The sequence below is a fragment of the Rhynchophorus ferrugineus genome, unplaced genomic scaffold (genome assembly GCF_030347505.1).
Source record: "Rhynchophorus ferrugineus isolate W39M unplaced genomic scaffold, kcgeb_rfMv2 rfM11, whole genome shotgun sequence".
Classification (NCBI taxonomy): domain Eukaryota; kingdom Metazoa; phylum Arthropoda; class Insecta; order Coleoptera; family Curculionidae; genus Rhynchophorus; species Rhynchophorus ferrugineus.
The window spans coordinates 9,395,674-9,420,216 of record NW_027472590.1 but is presented as its reverse complement, the minus strand read 5'-3'; the positions used below and the strand labels follow the sequence as shown (position 1 = coordinate 9,420,216).

At 31.8% G+C, this 24,543-nt stretch overlaps 2 protein-coding genes across 2 annotated transcripts; both read right to left on the bottom strand.

The window, feature by feature from the left end:
• Positions 1 to 100: 100 nt before the first annotated feature.
• LOC143205269 (sensory neuron membrane protein 1) lies at positions 101 to 12,517 on the bottom strand. The gene is made up of 8 exons (XM_076418458.1): positions 12,296 to 12,517; positions 8,906 to 9,063; positions 6,692 to 6,839; positions 4,083 to 4,343; positions 3,781 to 3,992; positions 1,536 to 1,821; positions 478 to 603; positions 101 to 420 (listed from the first exon to the last, which is right to left on the bottom strand). Exons 1-8 carry the CDS (start codon positions 12,401 to 12,403, stop codon positions 151 to 153), a joined length of 1,569 nt encoding a protein of 522 aa, XP_076274573.1. The 5' UTR covers positions 12,404 to 12,517; the 3' UTR covers positions 101 to 150.
• A 2,718-nt stretch (positions 12,518 to 15,235) lies between these two features.
• LOC143205322 (sensory neuron membrane protein 1) lies at positions 15,236 to 24,162 on the bottom strand. The gene is made up of 10 exons (XM_076418562.1): positions 23,861 to 24,162; positions 22,238 to 22,395; positions 20,234 to 20,378; positions 19,926 to 20,177; positions 19,665 to 19,876; positions 17,882 to 18,021; positions 17,676 to 17,821; positions 17,493 to 17,618; positions 15,797 to 15,902; positions 15,236 to 15,729 (listed from the first exon to the last, which is right to left on the bottom strand). Exons 1-10 carry the CDS (start codon positions 24,101 to 24,103, stop codon positions 15,566 to 15,568), a joined length of 1,692 nt encoding a protein of 563 aa, XP_076274677.1. The 5' UTR covers positions 24,104 to 24,162; the 3' UTR covers positions 15,236 to 15,565.
• Between the last annotated feature and the right edge of the window lie 381 nt (positions 24,163 to 24,543).

Here is a 24,543-nt window from a genome sequence, read left to right as displayed (position 1 = left end):
GAAGAATGTTTTAAGTCCTGCGGCACCAACAGCAGCATATACGTTGAAAAGCAGACACTCATAATGTTTATGAGGTAAGCAGAAAAAATAATTCAGTATATTAATTTAACATTTATTAATAATATACACGAATTTTAAACGAAATATGAACTAATATCTGTCAAACTCGTGACCACTCATCACTACCTTCTTTTTATCACCTCCATCGACGGATACAGGCGTATTTCCTCTGTCTCTCTTCTTGATATCATACACTGGCGATATATGCACCGAATTCGTATTCTTCTTACGATAATACAGTGCAACGGCTATCACCACAATGGAGAGTATACCCAGAGTTATAAGGGCATCGTGAACGATCGTTTGCATCAGGAAAACCAGCTGGAGCTTCTTTAGAAGAGGACCTTCCAGGGAGACGGTCTAAAATATGAATCCGGGTAAGGCAAGATGATGAGAATGATGATATTCTACATTTACCTCCTCGATCCAGAGTAACGGAAACAATGACTTTGGTAGGTTACTGAACAGGCTGATTTTCTTCGTTGGTTGTATGTTAAAGTTGAACTGCATTCTTTTGGCGGCTTCCACGGGACTTCCGGTAACCTACAGTAATAACTATGGTTTTATTTATAACTAGCGACCCGCCCCCGCTTCGCACGGGTGCAATGCTGATACTAAATTAAATACACTACAGAAAAAATATGAACGTTGTATATAAAAACATAGCGGTCCGCTCCGACTTTGCACGGGTATAAAATATATATGCCTATGTCACTCAATGAAAACATGATTAAAATCGATCCAGTATTTTTGGTTCATTCATTACTGCCCTTGGCCTGCACGCATTAAATTTGGAGTAAAACAATTCCTCTTCCCCTATACTTACTATGAAAATTTCCTGCTATCTTTGGAATATCTAAATTCATACAATATTTATTACATTACACATTTTTAAACGCAAATTTTAAATTTGTAATATCTCCGAAAATATTTGTTTAATTTACATGCTGTAAGGAACCATATTGATCTATATTAATTGCACACTGTATTTAAGGTACTAAATTCGATAAGGATTAATGCCGTATTGCTTAAAATTGCTTCGTAAATAAGCCATTTTCTCACGTAAAAAGTAAACAATAAAAATGGTTAATGTGGGTTATCCCTAAAAGATAAACATATACCATCGCGGACTTTTTTGTAGACCTTTTTATGGTGTACAATACTGTAGTACATTAATTTGATCTAACTCGTAGGGTTAGGCAGCGTTTTTGCTAATTGTTAAATAAGCCTAAAGAAATAAGTTAATTTACGACATCACGTTAGAAACCTCTAAAATTAGCAATGTTGCCTTAGTATATTATGCATGTATTATACATATAAACCTTCCTCTTGAATCACTCTATCTATTGAAAAAAACCGCATCAAAATCCGTTGCGTAGTTTTAAAGATTTAAGCGCACATAGGGATATAGGGACAGAAAAGGCGACTTTGTTTTATACTATGTAGTGATATCCTAATGAAGGATGATAACATACCGGTTCGAAATATACCCTCAAGGCATGTTTCGCGCTGTTTGGTTCAAGGCCTTCTACCTGGTCCAAGTAACTCTCATCAGTGTGGAGGAAATGTGGCAAGGTGGCGATTATCGGTACGCCCATACATTTGCTCAAGTCGAACAATCCGCGTTTGAGACAGGCGTCCGGACTGCGACAGTAGCACTTCTCGTTCTCATCGGATTCTTGGTCTCCAAGGTCTGTTTCGTAGATTCTCACCTTCAGCTTCTTCAATATCGTATCGTTTACGTATGACAATTTTATATTTCTGTAAAACGGTGAATCATTATGAGTTGGTGTTTTTATCTAAGCTGTTCATGTTGTTATACCATATGTTAGGTCGTATTCTACATTGATATTCCAAATACTATTTCACTTTAAAATGACATTTATTAAAAAAATTCTAACAATTTAGCAAAACTTCGTCGAAATAATGATATTTGACTAAGTTTCACAGTTCTTCAGCATTTGGATGCCTCATCGATCTGAATGATTGGCATTTACAAGGCTACTTATAACAGTTCAATTGAAAAGTCCCCGGCCTAGCATAGTAAAACACATTTTTTTTGGAAAAATTATTTTTTTTATTCAACATAATTCTCCTCAATGGTGATACATTGATTGTAGCGACCCTCCAAAATTTCGATACCCTCTTTGTAGTACGATTTATCCTTTGCAACAAAATAGGCCTCAGTTTCAGCGATCACATCTTCATTCGACGAACATTTCTTCCCATCGAGCAATATTTTGTGATCTGAGAACAGGAACTAGTCGCTGAGGGCCAGATCTGGGGAATACGGAGGATAAGTAGGCAATGCGAAGCCCAATTCATGGATTTTTGCCATCGTTTTTACTGACTTGTGATGGGGTATATTGTCTTGGTGAAGCAGTACTTTCTTTTTCTTCAAATGCAGCCGTTTTTCGACGATTTCGTCATCTAAACGGTCCTTAATTTTTCAAGGTAGTTAATGAAAATTATTCCATGCGCATCCCAAAATACAGTCGCCAGAACTTCTGCCATGGACATCCGAGTGAAATGATGGAGACATGTTTCATCCGTCAATACATATCGACGCAAGAACTCAAGTTTATTACGCTTGATCATCTTCAAACACTGCTCCAAATCATCCAATCAACAACTGGTCGTTGTTTTTAGTGAAAAGTGAGCTCGCATGGCACATAGTTTGCACAAGGCTTTCTCAATCGTAAATGACATGATGTACACGTTCAATTGATATCTTTAGAGTGTTTGCTATTTCATTCAATTTAAATTTACTGCCATTCAAAATCATTTTGTTTATTACTTAATGTTTTCGTCGGTAACAACCACTTTTGGCTGTCCACTGGGTTCACCGTCTTCGGTGATAATTTTACTACGTCTAAACTTAGCATACCAATCCTTGAAGGTTGATTTTCCTGGAGTAGTGTCCGGAAACTCGGCATTGAGCCAAGTTTTTGCTTCAACTGTATTTTTTCCCTTCAAAAAACAATATTTCATCAAACGCGAAATTCCTTTTTATCCATTTTTTTCACAACAACAAAAGTTGCTTCACTCAAAATGCTATAATTAACAAACTAATGTTCCGACAGCTGTCAAATTTATACACACATGTTTTGAGGGTTAGAGTTAACTAAAAACATATGAATTTAATTCTACTAGCGCTATCTATGTGTCAGGCCGGGTACTTTTCAATTAAACTGTTATGGTGAATACGTTAGACATATTTTACTATATGTACAGTTTTATTTACTTATTTTTTTATCGTGATTATTAGATCTAATGTCAAATATATTAAGCAGGTAAATAGGTACATACAGTACATAAAAAAGGTAAAATTTTGGAAATAACAGATTTTATTTAAATACTACTTAATTTAATAATATTACTTATTTAATTACCAATATAATTAAAACCAAACGAAAAAGCCACCACTATAACAAATATGAAAGCAGTAAAATTTTTCTAAAAATTTCCAATTGCAATCGCTACTATTCTTGATTTACAAACCCCATTAATTAATTGACTACCTAATTTCAGTCAATACATTATTATATTCACAAAACAATACATTATTTACTTATACTCTTATATAATAATGCATTAAATTTTCCTTGTCTTTAGATCACAAGGGTGTCCAGAAAAACCAGAAACTACGCTATCTGATGATGGATGTTGTCTGTTATATTGAACTGGATTTATTTAATTTATTTAATAATGCAAAATTACCTGCATAAATCCGTCGAGAATGATTTCAGTCCCTCTTCAGGCTTCATCAGTGGAGGAAAGATCCATCCGTCCGTGCCGTTGAATCTATTACATTCTTTCGTACCCCAGATGGTGGTTTCCTTTTGTCCATCGACTTCAAGCACTCGACCCAAGTCACTCGATTGTGATATTCCCCTTAAAACTTTGATTCGTTGCTTTTTGGTTGCGTTTCTCTAAAGAAAAAAAAGTCGTTACTGTTAAAGAATTAATGTATTCTAACATCAACACATTATGTTTTCATAAGGAGAATTATTTATACGTACCGGCCCCAAAACCGAGAACAAATAAATCTTTTCGTCGCCGTCTTTATATTTCAAGTCAGGGATCTGTAATTTCAGTTGCATACAGACCGCGCTGACGGAAAAGTCCTTGGATTTGCAGTTTATTTCCATTCCGTTGAACAGTATGTCTTTTACTTTTGCTCTCATGAAAATGGTCTGGGGCTTATCGAACATTTCTGGTAGAGATTTGTTGACTATCTTTGAATATACTGGACTGTCTCTTAAGACTTGATTAACCATACCCTAAAACGTATTATTATGTTTTCGTAATTAAGTATTACTAAAATTTTTTTCTAAAACAAAAATTAAATAATCCAATCTTATTGATAGTCGTTGCTGATTAACTCAGTCTCTAATAAAATAAAATAATATAAAAGTTAGTAACGCCTTTCAGTATGTTTACCATTTAATACACTTCGCTACACAATTACACAAGTTCTTTTCAACCTGCTTCATAGTTCAGAGGTATTCAAGAGATGCAGCACTTCAGTGTTAACATAGGAACGCAGACTTTCCTCAAGTCTTGTTATGAATCTCTATGAATGTTTTAAAGCTTGTTTTAAAGTCTACATACGTCCAGTAATCAGATCAGGCGGTGTTAAACGTTTTAGTCTACGCACTTCACTATCACGTCGCATGTTTAGCTGATTAGCGAGTATATTGGGATGCACCGACACTCTTTCGAAGTACTTCACACAAACACATTGATTTACACTCGTTATAGGTACTATAGGAATATCGTGTTGTATCACTTTATTTGAAATATAGTACGGAGCATCAACAATGGCACGCATCACCTTATTTTGGAACCGTTGAATGATGGATATATTAGATTTGCTAGCGGTACCCCATAGTTGGATTCCATATGACCAAATAGGCTTGAGTATAAACTCATACAGCAACAACGTGTTATCTAATGATAACATGGATTTGCGGCTGATAAGCCAATTCATTTGATATAATTTCAGTTGAAATTGTTTTCGTTTAGAGAGTATGTGCTTCTTCTAGGTTAGGCGTCGATCTAAGTAAATACCAAGATATTTAACTTGCTCTGCTTGGGGGAGTTGACGATGATTGATATTCACTGGTACACATGTTCTTCTACGTAGGGTAGACGTTACATGCGTGGATTTTGTTTCATTGACTTTAATGCGCCATGTCTTCAACCATAATTATATTTGATCCAGGTGGGCTTGTAGGTTTATTGATGCTGTGACTGGATCTTCATGGGATGCCAAGATTACTGTGTCGTCTGCGTATGTTCTCAGAGTTTTTGTGGTGGGCAGATTGGTAGAGATATATGAGTTTAAAAGTTTAATGTATTGCTTCGGCAACATTTTATGAACTTTATATGTAAGTCCTCTATGCAGGACATGATCAACGTCCAATAATACGAGTTAGCAAACTTTTTCCTCGTCGTAGGTTTTTTCCAATAATGTATCTTTTGGGGCGTAATTACATTTATATAAGTTTGAGAATAGGTTAAGGAAGATTAGGAGTTCTTATTAGTATTATTATTATTTTGAACCTAATGGTTCAAGGCGGGCGGTATATTGTGACGCAAATTTAATTACTTATATTTAGGGCAGTCGCGTAAATTTAAGTTTACGTTAATTGTAAAATTCTTTCGGTTGTGTAGTTAACGGGTCTAATCTGTTAGACCTTTAACATATGTGCCTAATATTTATGACATGGGAAAAAAATTATGGCTTGATTCAAAATATAACATTGTATTGAACACGTATCGATCAATATTTTTAAGTATATATATATTGTCCTCAGTTTTGAACATCTTTGGTCTATCTTTTAGCTAATACGCAGATTTAGAGTTGATAACATTCACCTTCTTCGAAACTTTTAAAATATGGACTCAATTTTTGACATATTCAAAAGAACGAATCTGCTGTTGGGTCAGACCTTGTGCCATTAGCTGGAAGAGATAATAACACGATGAATATGAGGTAGTAGAATTTCGTTTTAGCCTTTCAAGATACATTTTATACCACTCCAAAACTTCGTTGTTTTCTGAAGCTTGACAGTGTTATTTATGGGTATAAGATTGAAGTGGTCTATTCATGGCGGAAATGTTTTCAATGGTCATGGTCTGGTGGCGAATTATACATTTTAGTAATTAAGTTTAAATACATATATTTGCGTCATATATTTCTGAGGTATACCTTCCATTTGTTCAACTCGATGCAGCATGGCTTGAAGAGAATACGAACATCATAGTTTCCTATCATTTTTGTTTCGTGAATTGAAATTGTACAATTAAAAACCCCATCAGCTGATTTATTAACTAAGAAGCCTTATCTTCGAATCAATTGATAGAATTGAATTGACAGCTGTTTGACTAGCAGATCTATTTATTCGCGTTGATCCAAACATTGCAATAATTGCTAGTTTTTGCATAGACATTATGATACTTTGTATTATATTTCATCATAATATTGCAATACTATATTACAGTAGTGTTTACTAGCCAACCGCATCAATATATGAACCTTAATATATGAATCATAAATAAAGAATTGATGAAATATGCAACTAGATATAGCCCCTTAAGAAAGTTTAACGAATATTATACGTACCACTATTAAAGGATGAAGTATGGTTACTGTATCTTCCTCAGAAAGGTTGCCAGACTTATCCTGGTTAAAAGCGAACACGCTGTAGGGAGTGTAGGTCAAACTATCCTCAGCCTTGTTATCCACTACATCAACTTTTTCGATATATTCGCTAAATATAAAAAAGAAAATCGTATATATTAATATGAGCAGGTGCCTTGCTTATGATGGTGCATCACATAATATCGATTAGCACTTATTTCCACTAGAAATTGAACTCTGTCCCGAGCGTTTTACTTTTAATATGATATTTAATTATATAGTGACATATTGTTGAAGTAATATACCTACAACAAATCACCACCTTGTCTGTGTGGATTTTGTTTTTGTGAGAAAATATTTCGGAAGTAGTTAATGATATATCATTAACTCTACAGTACATAGGATAATTACATGTTAATATATTATTATAACATACGATAGAATATTTGTTATATTCAAAATATTAATGGCAGAAATCTTATTAAAGCAAAATAATGTGTTTTAGAATAAATACATCCACATTAATGTTCTCATTAACATAAAGTTTTAAAAGTAGCTCGATTTTGTTTTGTTTCGTATTTTTTTTGGTGTTCAATGTTATCACTTTTTAAGTCCGAAAACGGGATATCGAAACTTCCAGAGCCAAAACGAGCAAATTAATTCTGACTCTACCATTTATTCAATTTTTGGGACTACGAATATTATAATTAAAAAAGCATATTTAATGAAAATTACCTTCTGGAATTTTCATTTTCTAAGCACAAAAATTTGGGATTTAGATGAGTATGTTAATTAGGCGCTGGCTAGAAAGAATTAAATTAAATTTAAACTTAATTTGGTAACTGAAGGAGTTAAGACATAATGTTTGGTGTTTTTCATATTATGGTACCTTTAAATAAGCCTTGTTTCATTTTCACTATACAATTTATCAGTTGAAATCGAGATAGTGACCTAAACGATAGGTTGTATTTAGTTTTCTGGATAATATATCCTCTGAAATGGTACGAAGACTTAATTACCAATGAGTATATTGTTGAAACGATATTACGGTATTAGAAGAAGAATGGATTGACTTAAAGGGTTGTTGTGTTACCAATCGATGATGAGGTTTATTGATTTTATTAATTAATAACTAAATTATCTTGAGTATTATTACAAGGAAACCTGCAGTTTTTTTAGCTAAGTTTCTTTATAGCTTTTTGGCAGCTTTCTGGCTCCAAATAATAGCCCCTTCGACAGTTATAATCATCGTCATTGGCCTTCTGGAGTTCATGTAGCCATCTTAAACGCCGGTCGAATTTAAGAAATGCGAGATATAAAGATGTTTGTTGCATTAAATAAAAACTCTTTCAATTTATATCCCCTCTGGTGAAGACCAATTATAGCGTAGTTAAAATTGATTGGTTTTTCCTACTTTTTTGAATAATAACGATATACTTTCGATGATACTAGTGATAATTCTTCAGCTCATAGAGTTCCATCAGCTAGTAGAGAGGAATATATTGGTGCAATAATATACGACATAAGATTTGACAGGGCAGTGTATTATAACCAGTCTTTACAACATATATTAAACATTAGATGGAAATATGAAGAATTATACAATGAAGATCACCAAGTAAGTATAAAGTTCCTTATGATTGTTGGAAGATTGTTGTTCATAGATGGTAAAAGCTATTTTGGCTTTGTAATTTTTAGAAATATTGGTATAATATTCATCAAAATTAAGGTGCACTATATAGATTTACTAATAAAATGTGAATAAAAATTAAATTAATTACAATAAAATTGATTCATTGAGTATAAAGTTTGACTGAAATATTATGGAAAAAAGTAGGATTATCAGGCTTAGAATAATTCTCATAACGTCCACCAGGTTTCCTTAAAACTTATTCCTATACTTTGTTTTAAATTTTTTCATTATTGGTTTTATATCTGCTTGATATCCAACCATTTTAAAAAAACTTATTAGAGAATATATTATTCAATATTAGCTTCGTCGGTAAATGATCAGAATCAGATTTAATAAACGTTGTTTTGATTATTTGAGTATCAACTGTACAGATGCTTTATTAACCCCTTCTTGGTCTTTATACATCTATATAACCTAACTAATATCGTTTTGGACATTTTAATATGGACAAGTTTTGATTTATAACAGGTTGATAAAAACTACTACACTGCAATATTACTTACTCGTAGCTATATGGTCCTACTTCACGCAATACTGGTTTCGCACCACTGTGAACTTCATCAGGGTTAGTCACATTGAAGAAATAAACGTTGAAAGTTAATGGAAATGGGATTTTCAAGTATATTTGCCTTACTTCATTGCGTTTCCTTAACGATGTTTGCTGAAAACATTAAGAAAACATAATTGTCATCATCAGTCATCAGTTGAGGTAATTAACATTGATATATTCTCACGAAACTATTAAACAAATTTGTTATTCAATTGTTTTAGGTCTTTCAAGGTCTTTTTTCAGAAATTATTGTAATAACAATTATTTTATGATACTAGGATTGTGACTTAATGTTGAGGGATTTATAACAGTTTTATTTATTATATAGTAATTTATATTGTTGAGAGAATGGTTTTCCCTTGCAAAATAAGAAAATTAAAGAGTTCGATAAAAAAACTTAAAACTAAAACGCTACAAGGTTTAATCTAAATGAAACCATCGTAGGGCATTATTATCGGTAGCTGTTGATGCTTTTAAACTTAAGAAATAATACTGAATATATTAAAAAACTTCAAAATTAAATCCCATATCTCACATTTTATATTAGTTATGATGACGACTCATATCTATCAAGCAATTAAATAAATTATCGACAGGTGTACTAAATTAATAAGGACTTTACACCATTTCAAAATTCAATAAATTTTTCATCATATTTTATGGTTTTAGTAGAGGTATCTAATCCCTAGATATTTTCTTGATAATCCAGTGAGTTTATTCTATGTTATTTTTTGTTTTGTTTATTAGAATTATATTAGCATTGTTCTTTACTAGTTATTTCACCCTAAATTTTCATGGCATATTAGATAAATATATTTTCAACAAAATTCAGTTTTTTGGTTTGTCAATAAAATTGTTGATTATATAAAGTAATTATGTGATTTTTATAAAAAAATATTATAATATATATTAGAATATTGCAAAATAATATATATTAGAATAAAATTAATGAATTATTTATTGAAATTCTTGTACGTGATATGTTACTTAAAATAAAAATGGATTTTTTTTACATAGTTTTCTAAATCATCTAATAATCTACATAATTTCTCAAAATTGGGCTTTTTTTGCCTCTAAAATATTATATTGCTGTGTTTTCATGGCATGCTTCATAAAAATGACTGTATTTGTGCTGAACGGAGCTTTAGTTTTTTGATATCAAATCTTGGTAAAATTGTTAGTTATATAAAGCATATATGATTATTTGGCAAAATGTATCTTTTAGGATAATATGTTTATTTTCTGTCTGTTATTAATAAACACTTATTTTAATTAAAAAGCAGAAGTCATAATATAGAAACGAAAAGGAGAATTGAAATTTTGTTCTTACAAGTAGATTAGTCTTCTAGTGTAGTGTACTTTTTATATATTTGTCCTTTTATATTATGTTGAGGAGTTGTCTTTACAGATGCAAAATTCAGTATATATTTTAACACAAATCACTGGAAAAATTCCTAATTATAATATGGGACATATAGTTGTATAGAATACTGGTGAATTCAAATATTAGTAAGACACAATCTATATTGTGTAGAAAATGTAATATGCATGAATATATTCGACTTTTTCGACTTTTCGACAACCACTATATTCAAGTGATTTATCTCATGCAGATTTTTGGATAATCCCTAAACCTCAATACACCTTTTGTTGATTGATGGAGCTAATTGTAAGGATTGAAAATATGCGAGTGTGATTTTCGTCACGGATCTTTACGGCATAAGCGTGTGCAATAGGAACTGCTAAAAGCAGATCAGACTGTTGAAATGCTGAAAAAGTGCGAACATTTATTTATGATCTATGCCAACGTCATTCGACAGGGTAGTGAAGTGTTGCCAGAGATGAGAAAAGTTCTAGAAAATCTTTGAAACAGAAAATATTTTTATTAGTACATATTGTACTAAATTTAATTGAATTCCAATTTCTTTCTCTTTTTTTGAATGAAATATTGAATAAAATAGAATACGTATAGGCAGATAATAGATCTACACTCTGCCTTCCGTATTCACCTTTTAGTTTGTTTTTCGTAATTCATAATATGATGAATAATATAGATACTAAGCCAATACCAGCTGTACCGGAAAGCCATTACCGGTATTTCTAATAAATCTCGCTATTATCGGTTTGAAGTTATATATGTTCTATTTTGCGAAATTAAACCGTTAATACGTTTAACGAATATATTAAAATGTCACGTTTTCTGCCTGAAGACGTGCATTTGTGGCATGCATTCATTTTCTTATATGATCAGAAGAAAGAATCGCAGAAAGTCATCGTTTGATGTTAGACATTTACAGTGAGCATTCTTTAACCTTAAGACATGCGAGGCGTGGTTTCGAGAATTCAAAAGTGGTGATTTTGATGTGCAAGACAAAGAACGTTCTGGTAGACTATATAGCAACGACGCTAAGTATCTCGAAATGAAATTTGATGCGAAACTTCGCTGAAAAGAATATATAACGAAGAAAAGGAAATAATTGGTGTTGAAATATGGGATAATGTATTGGTTAATATACGAGCAGGTATTGAAACCTATTTGGCCATATGGAATTCAATTATGGGGATGGCCAATAAAGGTCTTACAGAAGAAATTACTGAGAAGTAATATAGCTATACGTACATTATTGTAATATTTCAAGACTGAATACTTACACCGAGACCTTCAGATACTGAGAATTGCAAGGAGACAGGAGGGGTGACTCCATTTTCATATGATTATTTAAGTAATACAACTCTTGGATAACACAGAACAGGACACCGACTCAGAAGAATCAAACTATTTGTTATTGTATAGTGTAGTGTAGTGTAGTGAGGTGCACTTAATAAAAAAACCGCATTGTTAACACATAATAATTGTTACGCTGGAGACTAAGGTAGGACCGATTGGTCCTCTTGGTTATATAACTAGATTTAAATTTAATAATTGACTTAAATTTTGTTGTAAACACAAATTATACTCATAGGTTAGTCGGCAACGGTTAGTAACAATGTAATAAGTAAATTTGAAGAAAACTTAGGGGAAGGAGATTATTCCTTAATATATATTTTCATACTAAACAGATTTTTCGCATTATTTTGAGTATGTGTCAGCAGGAAATTGTTATTAACGATACACAACTAACTTGATTGAATTACGGTCGAATTTCGACGGCAAGGTGATCACTGGTTTTACTAATTATCATTTATTTTAATTAGGCAGTAAATATCATACTATATCAATTGAAAAGGAAATTAAATTAGTAGGTCTTCAGAATAATTATTCTGACTGTTTATTTTTGTGCAATAAAAATCTTTCCGGTAATAATCACGACTAATTACAGCAATTAAATCGCTAAATACTCACGTCACGAACACCTATTTTCAATATCACGTCGAACATCCATAGTTCCGTCAGCAAGCAAGTCACTAATGTCACACCTCCGACAGTCAACAGAACGTTTGGGGATATCATCTTTTAACCAGCAGTACCCAACGGCGACTGATAACGATGCGATTGATTATACAATCATTCCTTACCGATTTCCTAGTTGAACAACCACGATATGCCGACTTTAACGATACTTCGGAATTAGATTTTGCTAAAAAAAACTTACGTTTCTTCATCGTTAAGCTGGTGGGGATGACGTTCTGAAGGTTAATGTCTACCATGAGGATGAAATATTAATAACTGATATTAGAATTTCCATTAAGGTTAACTATTCATTGGGTTCGTCATCGGTTCGCTCTCGATTTGTTTGTTTGTTTTAGCTTTGAACAATTACCGATGTCCTGGAAATATCAAATAGATATATAAACTTCAGCTGTAATGAGAGGAATCGAATAATCGATTCCTATATATTCCGATATATATATATATATATATATATATATATATATATATATATATATATATATATATATATATATATATATATATATATAGTGCCTTTTTATATATTTTGTATCGATTATTCGATTCCTCTACAGTGTATATAGTCAATTCAAATCAGTAGTGACACGTGTGTCAATATATGTCTGCCTAAAGTTGTAAATTCGTTTTACAGAGATAGAATGCTGTTAGAGCAGTTTGATAATGTAACCGAAAGAGCCAGCAAAAGTTGTCCATTTGTCAAACGTCTGCAAAATCGCTGGGGTTTTTATTGAAAATATTTTTTTTGCGCGTTACAGTCGCACTGAATATTACGGGCACGGTCATTAAAATATTTAAAAAAATAAAAAACATTACAACCGTAAATTGACCAAAAAAGTGTTTATGTGCAACAGGTGACGAATGGTGAAACAGCTTGTTGTTAGCTGTATCAGAGATTAAATATACGAAATGTAAAGAACAGTAAGTAGTTTTTTCAATCGAAACATAATTTAATACAATTATTTCAGAGAAAATTGTTAATCTGGAAAATATCTATAAAAAGCCAAAACATATGTAAAATATAAAAAGAAAGAATGTAAAACATCTCTTCATACACTGTTCTTTTAGAGATTACTTTTAAAAAAATACAATTTTTAAAAACATACCACAAAATCAAGGAAGACTTATTGTATCAATTTATATCTTTAAATGAGATAAAAATATTTCAGAATGGTACATTGGGTCGCTCATGGCAAGATGTATATAATTAATATAGTGTAAAGACAACAAAAGGTGATGGAAAAAGGTAAACGTTAGAATAACTATTGATTACGTTTTGTTAGTTATAATATTTATTAATAGCTCATTGCAGACATATAGTTCTTCATGCTGGAGACAGGATTGTTTTATTCCTGGTGCAGAATTAGTGTTTTCCTCTAAGTTCAAGGGTGACTACCATGTAGAAATAATCCATAACTTGTTTTTGCAGTAGTTAGGGGAACCATCGGTTATTGTTATGTATAATGTACCATATTTACCATACATATAGTACACTGGTGGGGAAAATCCCAACAAGAGCATCAACAATGTAGGTTGCAATTAAGGAATGGTTTAAACTACATAAAATAAGTTTCGAGGAAGTCATGTTCAAGAGTGAACTGTTTCAAATAGTTACTCGCTAAATATGTATGAAATATTTAATTGCATTTTATGTAATTTACTTGTTTAGAAATAAACCTGAGAAAAGGTACATTGTAGATCAGATTACTGAACGTTATGGCCACAGAATGTAATCTAAATGAGTTGATATGGGGTATTGCAATAGACATTCAGATCAAGAAGGATATTTAAACCAGAACTGTCTGGATTTATGGAAAGAGGCATTGTCGATCAGACACATTGAAGAAGAAATTGACAAATTATAGAATTTTGAGCACTTTTTTGACAGATTGGAAATAAACAGCTTAGTTATTAACTTGATTAGTGTTTCTGAATGTAACAATTATTGAGTAAAACTTAATGAATGTTCGCAATACACCACGCCATTCTGGTCCCACCAAACTTAGAGAAGACATATTTTGAGACTAATAAACTATTACTATTAAATATTAAATATTAAATAAAAATAAATAATTAAATAGTGCTAATAATCGAACTCATTGATATTAATGATATATATTTCGTGTTTATAGGTTATTTGTTGTCATTATTTGGTGAAGCCATAATTTTGTCACTGTAGAGTGTCTGAGATTTCTAGGCGAAGTCATTCTTACCACCTCGTTTTCAAACAAGAACTATTGATAATAATCTATTGATAATAATCTATTGATATTGATAAATTCGGCTTTTTTATTTCCTTTAAAGTACCACCAAAAAATGTTTTATGGTTGATGATGAGAAACTTTTTTTTCATTAGTATAACAAAATTCGTTGAAGTGTGATATTTTATTTGAATGTTATATGAGATATGGCCTGGTTTCTTTTTATATATAAAGTAGTTAAGATGATTATTAATAGTGTACATCAGGGTACTACAGTCGTTTCACACAAATGCGGAACATGTAAAATATATCAACTGAGGGAATTACAACAATATTTTTATATTTTCTTCATTAATTCATAAGTTCTTTACGGCAGCTTTATCATCGAATATAGTGCTTTCCTTACAAAACAATACATTGGTTAAAAAATTTATTGAACTTTGTTATAGAGATTTTTTGATACTAAAACTCTGAATGCTGTTAAGAAAGCACTAATGTAATAACAACATTTCTAAATGTTGGAAATGTAATTGGAATTTTAATGTCGAACTTGAAGTGAAAAAATCGTTAAAAAGGTTCCAGTTCCAATACTTCTTCAAATATTTATGCTTTAAATGAATTGAAATTAACAAAAATATAGGTTATAGAAGCCGCCAATGAGTTATACGAAAAATATTAATAAAAACTTTATTACCCATTATTTTAACAATTATATTTACATTATGTGCATATAAAAATATAATTCAGTCGTATATCTAGACCTGCTAAATTATCCATTGTTCTATTAAGGCACTATATGTGTTACTATAAAAGATTTAAGCTTTTTTAAGAGTAAATTATGTGACGTATTAATGCAGAATATTTATTCCTTTTTAATATGTCCAGCTCAGCTCTTGGTCTGTTCTAAGTAATTGTTAGTTTTCATTAAATACTTAATCTGCATTAACTGTTCATGTATATTTTTGATAATTATCCTATATAATTCGTCTATTAATGTTTGATGTTAATATTTTTCGTCATAAGCGCTATTAACTTTGCCTCCATTTTCTCCATTATAAACTGTACTGATTCCATTGGGTTCCACTGGTGTTATTTTGGTGTCTTTTACGGTTGTTATGTTCACTGACTGTCCATTCTTGAACTCCAGAAATCCAGCAGCAACAAGTCCTGCAATGTTAAATAACATCAGTGTTATCTGCATAAAATAATTAAATGGAGATTTTGTGGTTCTTACCTGCGAGAGACATCAGTAATATCAGTATCTTGGATACATTAACGATCTTTTTAATCGTAAACAAATCGTTCAATGGTTTGGTCAGAGTTTTGTTCAAGTCTACGCCCTAAAAACGAATAATTGTTGATTAGGAATGTTTATGAATATTAGTAAGTTCACTGGTGCAGTCCTAAAGGTCTATTTACTTGTATAATATAATATTAATCACTTTTAATGTTTTCTATTAATATTCTAATATTCCTTGATGAATTTGGTCTGCGAAATATATTCAAATTAACTACGTGATTGCATAGGAATTTTGATTAGCGATATCTATTGGTGAAAACGCGATCAATGTAGACGACTCTTAAAAATGATTCTTTTGACATTTCTCTCCAAAATTTATTTCTGAAAATTGCATTTTCGACGTTCTTTGATTGGACGAAATGAGCTGCTGAATCCCATCAAACAATTTGAGAAAATTATTGTGGTGCTAGAACATCATATCCCAATGGTTGTTTTAATTTATAGGATTTAAATCTGTTTATAGTGATTTTCTGAATGCCAAAGAGTGGTCTGAAGCGCCATACATATTCTAAGGCAATGAATTTTAAAACTTAAGTGACACTTGGGTGACAATTAAGCTCAAAGTTTAATGAGAGAACATCCAGATAGCTCAGCAATTGATGCTCATAGATACGATGGGAGAGATCGAAAAGTAAATAGTCCAATAGATAAAACTACTATTTTTGTGGCGTCTTATGGGTGGTTAGTCTAACAGAGTCATCCATATCGGCATCAAAGAGGAATTCTCATGTTTATTAGTAACACCAATTCGAACGTATGTGGTGGGTATTGTGTAAAACCGAATAAACTGTTAGTGCAGATAATTATCGACATAAATCGAATTACTTGACCGATCAATAGAGAGTAACAGATATAAAGTCATCCGATCAGATAGGACATGGCTTGTCTGCTACGCTGTTTCGACAATCCATCTCGGTTTTGATCGGATTACCGCTAAACCATAATCAAACCGTTCCTTCAAAACGGAAAGGATGTGTAGCAGTTGTGTAAAATAACTTGTATCTATTTTTCTCATTATAAACCTTTTTAAAGTCAAAAAATTCGTTTCACTTCATTCAGTCATTTCAACTGAATATAAATTTAAACTTTATATGCAAATTAAAGAAAAGTTATTTCAGGTGTTATACGAAATTCGTTATAGTACTACAGAACACCAACACGGCCAAATTTCTTCGAAAAAAAAAAGTTTGTCGTTATAAAAATTATTTTTATATGCTTGAAGAGGCGTATATTGGAGCTTAGTAGTTTTATTAAAAGCACAATTCCAAAAATAATATATTTTTCAGATCGCCAAGCTGGTATAACCCTTTAAAAGCTTTGAACAAATATTCATAGTCACACCAAAAACCGCAGAGGTTGTCTTTAAACAATTCTTGGTTATGCATTTACATATATTGTAAGTTTCCGATATTCAGGTTTTTCCAATGCTATTAAATATACAAGATAATACACAGTGACTTCGGACTAGGTTGTTCATTTATTATAAAATCGTCTTATATATATAAATGTACGAACAATAATATTAATTGTTGTAGCTTCAAATTGATAGATCATTTATAAACAGTTAATTTTATATGAAGTTAACCTTATATAAGTGTTAACCTAACCTAATTAGTGTCGTAAAGCTTACCTCCTCCACCCAGAAAAGTGGTAAGACTGTAGGTGTAAAGTTATTGAACAGCTCAATTTTTGGATTTGGCTCCAGAGGCATGTTGAATTGTAACCTCTTCCTCGCAGATACAGGGCTACCAGTCATCTAAAAAAATCTTATCTCATTTTGTCAAACAGTACGAAGTAAGACTATCGAACGTACCAATTCGAACAGTATTTTGATACCGTGTTTCTCCTTATCAGGACTTAAGCCTTTCACGCCCTTTAGATAACTTTCGTGGGAGTCGTAGAAATGTGGCAGAGATACATAAATAGGGACTTGGGAGCATTTGAGGAGGTCCATCAAGCCTGAAATGTAACTCTATTTCACTCAGGACAGGAAGAAAGCCGGCACTAGTATGTCGTTACCTTTCTTCAGGCATGTGTCGGGAGTAGTACAATAGCATTTCTCGTCTGGATTCTTAGATTGATCTCCAAGACTGGCTGAGAACACGCTGACTGGTATTCCATTATATTTTGATTTGGACTGGTATTGAGCAATGAGGGATCTGTAAAATTGAGGTTCGAATTTACACACATTATGGGTTGGTATTCATATTTTGAGCTTTAGCAATACCAAGAGGTATTAGGCTGCATCTGACGTCTCCAGTTGGAAATTAGAATTTTATAATCACAATATTCTTCAGAAATGTTTGTAAATTGAGTTAACTCATGATTATTAGCTACTATAAAACAGATCGCTCATGGAAAAAAGTGAAAATCGCTCAAAATCAGTTGCTGTGTTAGACAATATTCAAATGGTTGAAAATTATAATACAATATCGCCACCAAACGTGAGTGATATTGAATTATCCTTTGGCATTGGTATGAAGAGCATCAGTAAGATATTCTATGGACATTCAGCTGTGAAAAGATTTGTTTATGTTGGATTCAGTATAATTTGACAAAAGAGCAACGTACAACGGTGAATTCTGACTGGTACACAACTATTTCTTTACTATAAGTGCTTCATGAAATACAAAAAAGTAAAGTAAGTAATGTATTCAGAAGTCATGTTTTGGAGGTACCTCAATAAGAGTGGACAATATCTTACGAAGATTGGTTCAAGCGCATAGAAAAGTGTACTGACCGTTATGGAGAATATTTAGAAAAACATCAAAGCCATTATTGTTAATAAATTACTATTGTTTCATAATTAAGCTCAATATATAAATACCAACTCTCGTATAACAAAAAGTGTATAAGTTTAGAATTAAAAAAGTAATTTCTTTTCATATATTCATTTAAAAATTTGAAAAATTAAAAATATTAACGTTGAACTATATTCACGTATTTACTATATTCAGAAAATCTAAATATTGTATATTTAAGTATATTTTAGTCGGCTTAGTAGCGCAGTGGTAAATGCGATAGGATGGTCCTCCTACTGTTGCGATAGCCGCGGGTTCGAATACTGCTGGAGCATGGTCCTAAATTTATGTTTGTGATTGTTTAAAATTTGTTATTGTTATAGGCAAGAGTCTAAAATCCGACAAGGAAAATGATCCCAGTCACGCCAGTAACCAGGCTGGGTAAGACCAGATGTTTTCTGGTATTATTTTTAAAGTTGGTCACTCGCCAGTCGGTAGGCTAAATGTTGAGGACCGTGGTTCGGAGCCCACGTTAAACTGTAGATCTAGTCCAGATAAACGCATCGTTGGTAAAAGGAGACTTTAAAATATATTTAACGAAAAAGTATACTTTGGACAAATTATTTTTAGATGTTCTTTACTTCATAATATTTAAGTTATCAGTTGTCTGGTTAAATATGATTTGTTAATATACTTTGAACATATTTTATACAAATGTGAACAAGTATTTATAAAAATGTAAATTTGTAACCTCGCCATTAAATATTTTTAATCCAATTTTTAAGTCCCCCCTGTAATGAAAAATTCAAAACCACAAATCAACAATTGCGGTTTCTGCAAGACTCTTTTAATGGTGTAGGGCTTTAAATAATGCTTGTAAATATTACTTTCTTCTGTTTCTCGCTCTTAAATATCAGTTTTCCACCGACTATAATTTTCAGAAATTGATTATTGTTTAAAATTTATCTGAATAAATATATATTGGGGAAACATTAAAAAGGCGACAATAATTTTATCCTAATCCATTTAGTTAAATATATTTATAATATTAAGGATTTTACCTGCACAAATCTGGTGCAAATGATGCCAATCCTTGTTCTTTCTTGAGCAATGGCGGAAATATCGTACCATCGGTACCCTGGATCTCATCGCACTTCGACACATTCCATACCGACATCTTCGGTTGTCCGTCGAACGTCATTATCCTACCGACATCTCTGTAGTCCCTGAGGCCCCTGTGAGCTTTGATTCTTTTACCAGGGGTTGCATTTTTCTGGATTTTCAAGAATGATTATTAAAAAAACCTATGAGGATCAACATACCGGTCCCATCAATGAGAAGGCAACGTTGTCTTCATCGACCACTTTAAGGGTTGGTTCGTGTTTCAGTGTGGTGCATACTGCTTTTCCTGCAAAGTCCGTCACTCCGCATGGTATAATAATACCGTCAAAAAGTAGATCTTTGGCCTTGACGTTGATGAACAACGACTTGGGGTTGGACCAGATGGATTTTATTGCCTTTCCAGTGATACCAACCGCACCCGGTTTGGTTCTCACGACAGTATTTACCATGGCCTCGAAGGGAAAATAGTTCTTCATGTGAATTGTGATTTATTATTAGCAAAACTCACCAGAATCATTGGATGAGGTATGGTAACTTCGGTGTCGTCATCCAAACAATCAGGACCATCAGCTTTATAGAAGGTGTCGACAGGATCATAGCTCATCGAGTCATCAGCCTCAATATCCTCAACATTAATTTTTGTTTTCCATTCTCTGAAATAATTAACAATAATACAGAATAAATAGATCTATAAGTAATTAACAAATTTATTGTTGTTTCTTTAAATTATTAATTGCAGTATATTTTCTTGGTAATTACTTTTTTGGTATTTATTGTTTGGTATTCTAGATTGTTCAATACATTCAGGGAGTATTATTTGTCAGTATAAGTATGTCAGTATCACTATAAGTAAAAACTTATTACCATTTTACTAGGTGTACATTTCTTACGTGTATTTTGATTAACGATTTCTATTGATGAAAATGCAAATTATAAATGTAAACAACCTATATTATACCTGTTAAATTCAATGTTTTAACATTTTGTCAATATTTTGCTTTCGATATTCCTTATTTTTGTTGTTTGATTGGGAGTTTAGAGTTAGACAGTTTAGAGCTTGATGACTAAATACTTTTCAGTGGTTTATATGTGAGAAAATCAACTGCTGAAGCCTATTAAATATTGTTAGAAACTTATGATGATACTGCTCCAACATATTTCAATTATCGATTTTGATTTGAACGATATAGAGATGGTGGTTTTGATATTAATGACATAGGATAGCCTGGAGATAGTTCGAAATCAAATAATTGAATGACTTATTGGACAAAACTTCAATTTAAACTCTCAAAGTGTTTGTGTTGGTGCAGTTCACCTATAAACAGATCGTACAAACACCAATAATACTAAATAATATATGGATTGTGATGCAAAACTTCGCTGAGGGGAACATACAAAGAAGAAAAGAAAGGAGCTGGAATTGAAATATAGGAAAATGTACTGGCTAACTGGAAGAAAATCTATATGAATAATATGAATATAATAGAATATCTATACTATCTAAAACCTATATGGACATACGAAGTTCAATTATGGGGATGCTCTGCAAAGATTATTATAAATAAAATACAAATTATTCAGAACAAAGCCCTGAGAGGTATTGTGGGCGCACCCAAATACTATAGGACCGATTACATACATCGAGACCTTCAGATACCCACAGTCAGTCAAGAAATCAAGAGAATTGCAAGGGGCTTGAGGAAAGACTCCGTTCTCATGAGGATATTGAAGTTTTGCAGCTTTTGGATACCAGAAGAACAGGATAGAGACTCAAAAGAACCAAACCATCTGATCTTGTGTAGTGTTGAATATCGAACCGATGAAAAGGGCTATATTAACTAATTTTCGGCTATGAGTTGTAAGAGCTGATAATTTTGGCCACTGCAGGCCATACTCCTCAGACAAAAGGCGCCTTCTAATTATCACTTGTTCAAATCGATGCTTGGATTGATGCCTAACCAAAATATGGTTCTTTCGACACGGTATCACCATATTCGCAGAAAAAGGAAAATAGTTTTAAAAAATGATGGAAATTCTTTTGAACAACATGTATTAAATATTGTACCAATTTTTTGTGAATAATCAGAAAGCCTTTTTACAGTGTATAACTGATCATAATATAGGCAAGCCCCTAAGAATATCCTATATTTTCCATCTCACTCCATTATCCAAACCAAAAAATTATGCTAAAAATAATTTGAATGTGAAAATGTTGAATAAACAATAAGTTGTGCCGCAAGTTATAAACACAATTAATAGGATTTTGTACAAGTAAGAGACTGAGGACTAGTGTTAACACTACGGGAAGTCAAAAGAAGAGTTGTTTCAACATATAGGTTATTTGCTAGTACTAGTTCTCTATGACTCTTCAATTTTCGTGCACCTCCAAATATTAATTAGTGAAAAATGCAAAGCGAGAAAGATAGTTGCTTATTTAAGAAAAATTGATAACAGGTGTATTCAAAACCATCTTTTAACATCCGTGAAATACCCTTTAACTATGAATACTCACTCATAACAGAAAGGTCCTATCTCTTTCAGTTTAGGCATGCCACCATTCTGGACCTCTTCCGGGTTAAGGACAGAGAAAACATAAACTTTGAAGGACAGAGCGAAGGGTACCTTCACGAACATCTCTCTCAGATCACTTCCTGGCTTCAGATTTACCATCTAGAATTACGAAACATATTATCAATGTTATTATCTATAATGATAAAGTAATTTGATCTAATTTAATGACTGTTTACAATCCATATTTTGCGCAGGTGACATCGTAGCCTCATAATTCATATGCATTTCGTTAAATAGATATAATTAGAAGGTCCAAAAGGTTTTCTTTAATTTATTTGTTGGCTTATTGAATCGATACTGTGTGACTTATTAATTAGTGATATTAATTGTGTTGTTTAGTGATGATTAATCTAGGGCACGAATATTTGTAATATCATAGTTTTTCTTTCGCTGGTTTTTTTAATTCTTAGATCATATTTGGCTTCAATAATTTCAGTATTTGGAAATGAACATTGGGGCTAAATATTTAAACATTCATTGTACTAGTTTTTGATATTATCATTGAATATCTCTTAAAAAGTTGAGATAATTCCAACAGATTTTTCCAATACAAACTCTCCAGGAACTTCAAAATTAAATAGCAATTTTTACAATCAAAAAAATAAATATAAATAAACAATCACATAATTAAAATGATGCTTAAATAATAAAGATATCTTGCCTATTGATGTATTTTTGCATGATTAAGATTTTTGTCTTACAATACCTTGTTACATATATATAACTATTTCTTAAGTTTTTTTGTTGGTTTTAACCAATAGCTTTTCAGAAAAAAAATCAAATGCTAAAGGGTAAATAATTTTATAAACATTAATAGGTATTGTAACTCTTTGTTTTTTGTTGACTTTAGCATTTTAACTTTTTTTTTTTGTTAATATATGTATTACATTTTTTTGATAATATATACTTTAAATATTTGGAAATCATCTGTTTTTCCTATCTTTTTAAAAATGCTTGTTCGTGTATAATATATATTTAAGCACTAAAAACATATTAATTAGGAACTTAGGAGAGCACTTCATTTATTTTTTGTTAAGTTTAACCCTTTAAAAATATGCCCTTAGTAGGATTTAAAAAAAAATTATTTTCAGAGATATAGATGTTTTAGAAGCAGATTTTTTTGAGACGGTTCATATGATATTTCAATTTCTATTAAACCGATTTATTTGAAATTTAGTGTGAGCTTTCTGTATACAATCTTCTATCGTAGAAATTAAAAATCTTACATTTGATTTGTATTGATTTGTGTAATTTTTTTGTTAAAAATGTCTGGTTATTATGAATAGCCGTAATTTAGTGAAGAAAAATATTTTGTATAATACACATTACATTTTTGAAGATGTCAGATGTCCTAGTCACAATGTACAATGAATCTATACACTATTATATAGTTATATAGTTATTTTCTTATAATTTTCAAGATCGAGAACTTGGCGTCGGTAATGTAAATCAACTTTTGTCAATATCTAATCATCTTGCTTTATATAATCATCCCAATAATGATTATTGAGTTTTTTGTTACTTTGTCTAAATTTTTGAACTACTCGAACACGTGTCAACTTACACCTTTAATTTTCCCCTTAATCATCTTAGGGAACATGATGAAACCCACAGTGATGATGAAAAAGAACGCGCATCCACTTGCGATCGCCAGCTTGATGGGAAACCTCATCTTGTTCTTCCTCTTCTTCCTGTTCTTCACGTATTTGTAAACCTTGACGGTGGTGACGGCTCCTAATTCTACCGTCCGCAAATTCGGGAAGAGCGCGTACAAAAACTGTTTATACTTCCGTCTCGGTATGTGCATCAATTGTTTTGGTCGCCCGTGAACGAGACTTGAGGATGACTGTTTGAGGAAAAATTGATGAGGTCGCGGGAGGCCTAGCCGCTGGTGGGGATGGAGTTTCTGTTATACACATATCGGCGAAATTTTATTGGTTTTTATCGATAGTTAATCAGCTATGCAATTATACAGTGGCGTTACGTTCGTTTTATATAAATTAAACGGTTAAGATGATGTATTTACTGAGAGTTTCTTTTTGTGGTACAACTCGCGATGTTTATAGTAATCCACTATAGAGACCAGTTAATTATAACATATATATGCTGTACATTTAAGGGTTTACTAACAAAAACACACATATGCTGATATTGCTATATGTCAAAATAATATTATTTGATTTTTAAAATTACAAAGACGCCCGAGAATGTAAACTTCCTATTATTGAAAACAAAATTCATATCATA

Coding starts and splice junctions, on each gene's coding strand:
- LOC143205269 (XM_076418458.1), bottom strand. CDS start 12,403: ATGATATCCCCAAACGTTCTGTTGACTGTCGGAGGTGTGACATTAGTG. Junction 9,064..12,295: donor TGAAAATAGGTGTTCGTGAC/GTGAGTATTTAG, acceptor TAATGTTTTCAG/CAAACATCGTTAAGGAAACG. Junction 421..477: donor CGTTACTCTGGATCGAGGAG/GTAAATGTAGAA, acceptor TTCATATTTTAG/ACCGTCTCCCTGGAAGGTCC.
- LOC143205322 (XM_076418562.1), bottom strand. CDS start 24,103: ATGCACATACCGAGACGGAAGTATAAACAGTTTTTGTACGCGCTCTTC. Junction 20,379..22,237: donor ATAGGACCTTTCTGTTATGA/GTGAGTATTCAT, acceptor TAATTATTTCAG/AGAATGGAAAACAAAAATTA. Junction 19,877..19,925: donor CCTTCTCATTGATGGGACCG/GTATGTTGATCC, acceptor TTGAAAATCCAG/AAAAATGCAACCCCTGGTAA.